At 58.0% G+C, this 3,059-nt stretch overlaps 1 protein-coding gene across 3 annotated transcripts in view; it reads left to right on the top strand.

Annotated features, from left to right (window-relative positions):
• The first annotated feature begins 473 nt into the window (after positions 1-473).
• Positions 474-3,059, top strand: part of TMPRSS4 (transmembrane serine protease 4) — a 42,208-nt gene continuing 39,622 nt past the window's right edge. For all 3 annotated transcript variants that reach the window (XM_078432799.2, XM_060604866.3, XM_060604867.3), the window contains exon 1: positions 474-576. In XM_078432799.2, the coding sequence (XP_078288925.1) occupies positions 553-576 (24 nt within the window). In that variant the 5' untranslated portion in view covers positions 474-552. The remainder of the gene's footprint in view (positions 577-3,059) is intronic.

The following is a 3,059-nucleotide window of genomic DNA, read 5'->3' as shown; positions in this document are numbered from 1 at the left end:
TTCCGCTGAGCGCCCCACTCTCCTCCACCTCCCCGCAACCCCAGTCAAAAGCACCCACACATGGAGAAGTCACGCAACCTGGAGAGAGAGAGCGCGAGCGAGGGAGCGTGCACGCCTCCGAACATCTCCGTCAGCCAGCACCCGGCTGGGGGGGGGGGGGGGGGGCGATGTCATTCAGGCGGGAAGGCTTTTTGCAACATCTTAGGCGTGTCACCTGCTCTGGGGCCAAAGGCCACGAATGACTCCAGGTGTGTCCCAGCCCCTACAATGGGTGTGAGGTTACAAGACACTTAATCATTCCAGTTTGGCAACTTCACCTGTAGGGTTGTTTTAATCAACTGGCCAGCAGTCCCCAAATCACTCCTGGAATGCAGCGGTGGAGGCAGCGGGGTGCTGAGGGGAGAGGGATGCCTGACACGCGGGACCAACGCCTGCCCTGCACTTAGGCCTCTTCTGGCCAGCGCTGCCCAGGGCGGCTCTGACCCGCGGACCAGCCAGGGCCCGATCCAAGGAGGTCCTCCTCCCAACCTCAGCTCCGGCCTGTAGAGAAATATGGAAGATCGCAGAACCGGCATGGTGAGTGTGGGGGTCCCCTGCTCCGAGTCCTGCGGGAGGGCAGGTCTCTCCAGAAAGGGCCCTTCGAGCAGCCTGAGAGTTTTGTAACACCTTCCCGGTTAAAAAAAAAAAAAAAAAGAGGGGACAGTGAATCACCCCCACATGCCAGCCCTTGCAAGTCTCCGTGCCCGTCTGCCCTCCTCTCCCTTCCCTGCCAGCAGCCCCTGCACCAGCACCGAGGATGCCGGGACACAGAGGCCAGGCTTCCCCTCCCTGATCCTCCTCCTAAATCCTTTGTGCTCTTTTGTCCAAGGTCTCTTGGTCTGTTGGCTGGAGGTTGGCACTGTTTTTCCAAGGGCAAGGGGCTGTTTTGATGGCCCTCTGCCGCCTCCGTGGGGAAATGGACTCCCTTTCTTCCTACAGAAAACAAGGGACAGTTGCCTCAAAACAATCTAAGGTGTTTGTGGAGATCCACTTGGCCTCTTTTTAGACCCTGCCCTCTCTCCTCCTCCTCCGAACGCCCAGAGCACCTGCACTGTCTTGGGACAAAGAGAATCAATCCCATCTCTCAAGGACATCTGAGGACAGGGAGGGGAAGAGATCATATCCGAGTCTGAGGTGGAACTCAGGGAATCTTTCCATCTCTAATTCTTGGCAAAGATGCTACAGTTACCCAAAAACCAACACGAAAATGAAAGGGGAGGGAAGGGGAAGCTTTCCGTCCAAGGGGAACAGAGGTGACCTGCTGGGCCCCCCCCAAGTGGCATTCTCCTGGCGAAACTCTAGACCCAGGGCTGGGGTAGCTGAGGATCAGAGAGGGGAAGGGCTGGCCTGCTTTCCTCTGCGATCCAGCCAGGATGGAAGCACCAGCTTCCCACAGCCCCATCCAAGGAAGCACCTAGAAGCCGAGCCTGTGTGCCTAGAAGCTGCATCCTGCTGGGCTCTCAGGAGAGAAAGGAGGCACTGCCTGCCTGCGCGGCTGTGAGCTGCTTGTTGGTGACACCGAGGCGGTCTGAGTGCCTCTCGAGGGAGTGACGTGGGAGGGGGCAGTTTCTAAGGCACTTAACCAGAGCACAAACTAGAATCAAAAGGTCGAACAGCCAGCTCCCTTCTTAGCGTATTATTCTCGAGACTTTGCTCTTCCTGAGACTCATTTTCTTCCTCTGTAAAATGGGAATCTTATCCATGCCACGCCTATGCATGCCGACGACTAGTGGAACGATTGGGCTAGTAAGCGTAAGGATGTGGGGCCAAAGAGGAATCCCCTCCAGGAAGTGACAGGTGGGCGGCATGGCCCCACTGAACTTCACCAGCCAGGCAAGGAGCTGGGCGTTGCTGGCAGTGGCATTGCCGGGGTCCCGGGTAGGACCAGAGAGCTTCTGGCCCCTGAGCCAGCCGTGAAACCACCTGTGCCTAATAACCCAGTCATTTCCCTCTAATGAGGCTGGGAGGGCCATAGCGCCCAGCCCTGGGGAAAGATGAAACAAATTCATGCTGGGGCCCAGCCCTTCCTTCCCCTTCCCTGCCTCTTCTCACCCCTGCCAGCCCCGCCCTGGACAGACAAGTCCTGCACAGTTACTACCTCATAGCAGTGGGCAGAGGTCTGAGCCCCATCTCTGTCCCCGAGGGGAATGTTTCCCTTGATATTTCAGCTGCGGCTGAGGCCTGGAGGGAAGCCTGGGACCCTGGGACTGGCCATCCTGGTCTTGACTCCTTACTGCCCACGAGGCCCCAGACAGACCATGAGCCACCAGAGTAGAGTGTTAAACACCCGAGGTCAGTCCCAGCCCTCTGGCTGCTCTAGAGGAAGCAGGTTCTTCCTTCCCTCTCCCCTTTTCCAGCTGGTTCAGACCAAGGAGTTTGCTAGGCTTGGCCAGGACTCAGGAATGTGCCAGGTCAGTGGGCCAGCCTGCGGCAATGGGGGGTCTAGGAGCATGGGCAGGCCCACCACTCAGCCCTGGTGATGCCATCCTGGGCTCCGGAAAGACCCTAGAGGGCAAGCTTGGCAAAGAAGGGCTAAGGCCCCTGCCTGCTCCCCCAGTGCCCTCCCTACCTGGGTGGGGGGCTTGCTGCTGCTGTGACCCCCGAAGTAGCTCCCTCCATGTAGCCATTTAATCAGTCCCTACAACTGGCCAGCCTCCAGAAGGCAGCAAGGGGGGCACAAGGGTACAATGCCTCAGTTCTTCCCTGGAGCTTGCCCAAATCCAGAGGAAGGAGAGCTCCTTAAGCCAAGGATCCAAAGAGACTGTGGCAAGTCCAATACCAGAGGTGATGACAAGGGACCCCTAGAGCAGAGAAGGCAGTGAATCCTCTCCAGGGTGGTTGTGAAGTTGTCCCAGAAGAAACAGTATTTGCACTGGAACTTGAAGGATGAACAGGCTCTCTCCAGGCAGATAGGGTGGGAAGTGGCGGGCGGGGAAGAGTAAGGGGGAAAATTGGGGGGGGGGGGGGGAGGGGGGAAGACATGAAAACAACAGGTCTCAGGAACTCTGGACAAACTTTCC

The sequence above is a fragment of the Panthera onca genome, chromosome D1 (genome assembly GCF_046562875.1).
Source record: "Panthera onca isolate mPanOnc1 chromosome D1, mPanOnc1 haplotype 2, whole genome shotgun sequence".
Classification (NCBI taxonomy): domain Eukaryota; kingdom Metazoa; phylum Chordata; class Mammalia; order Carnivora; family Felidae; genus Panthera; species Panthera onca.
This window is presented reverse-complemented; position numbering and strand designations above follow the sequence as displayed.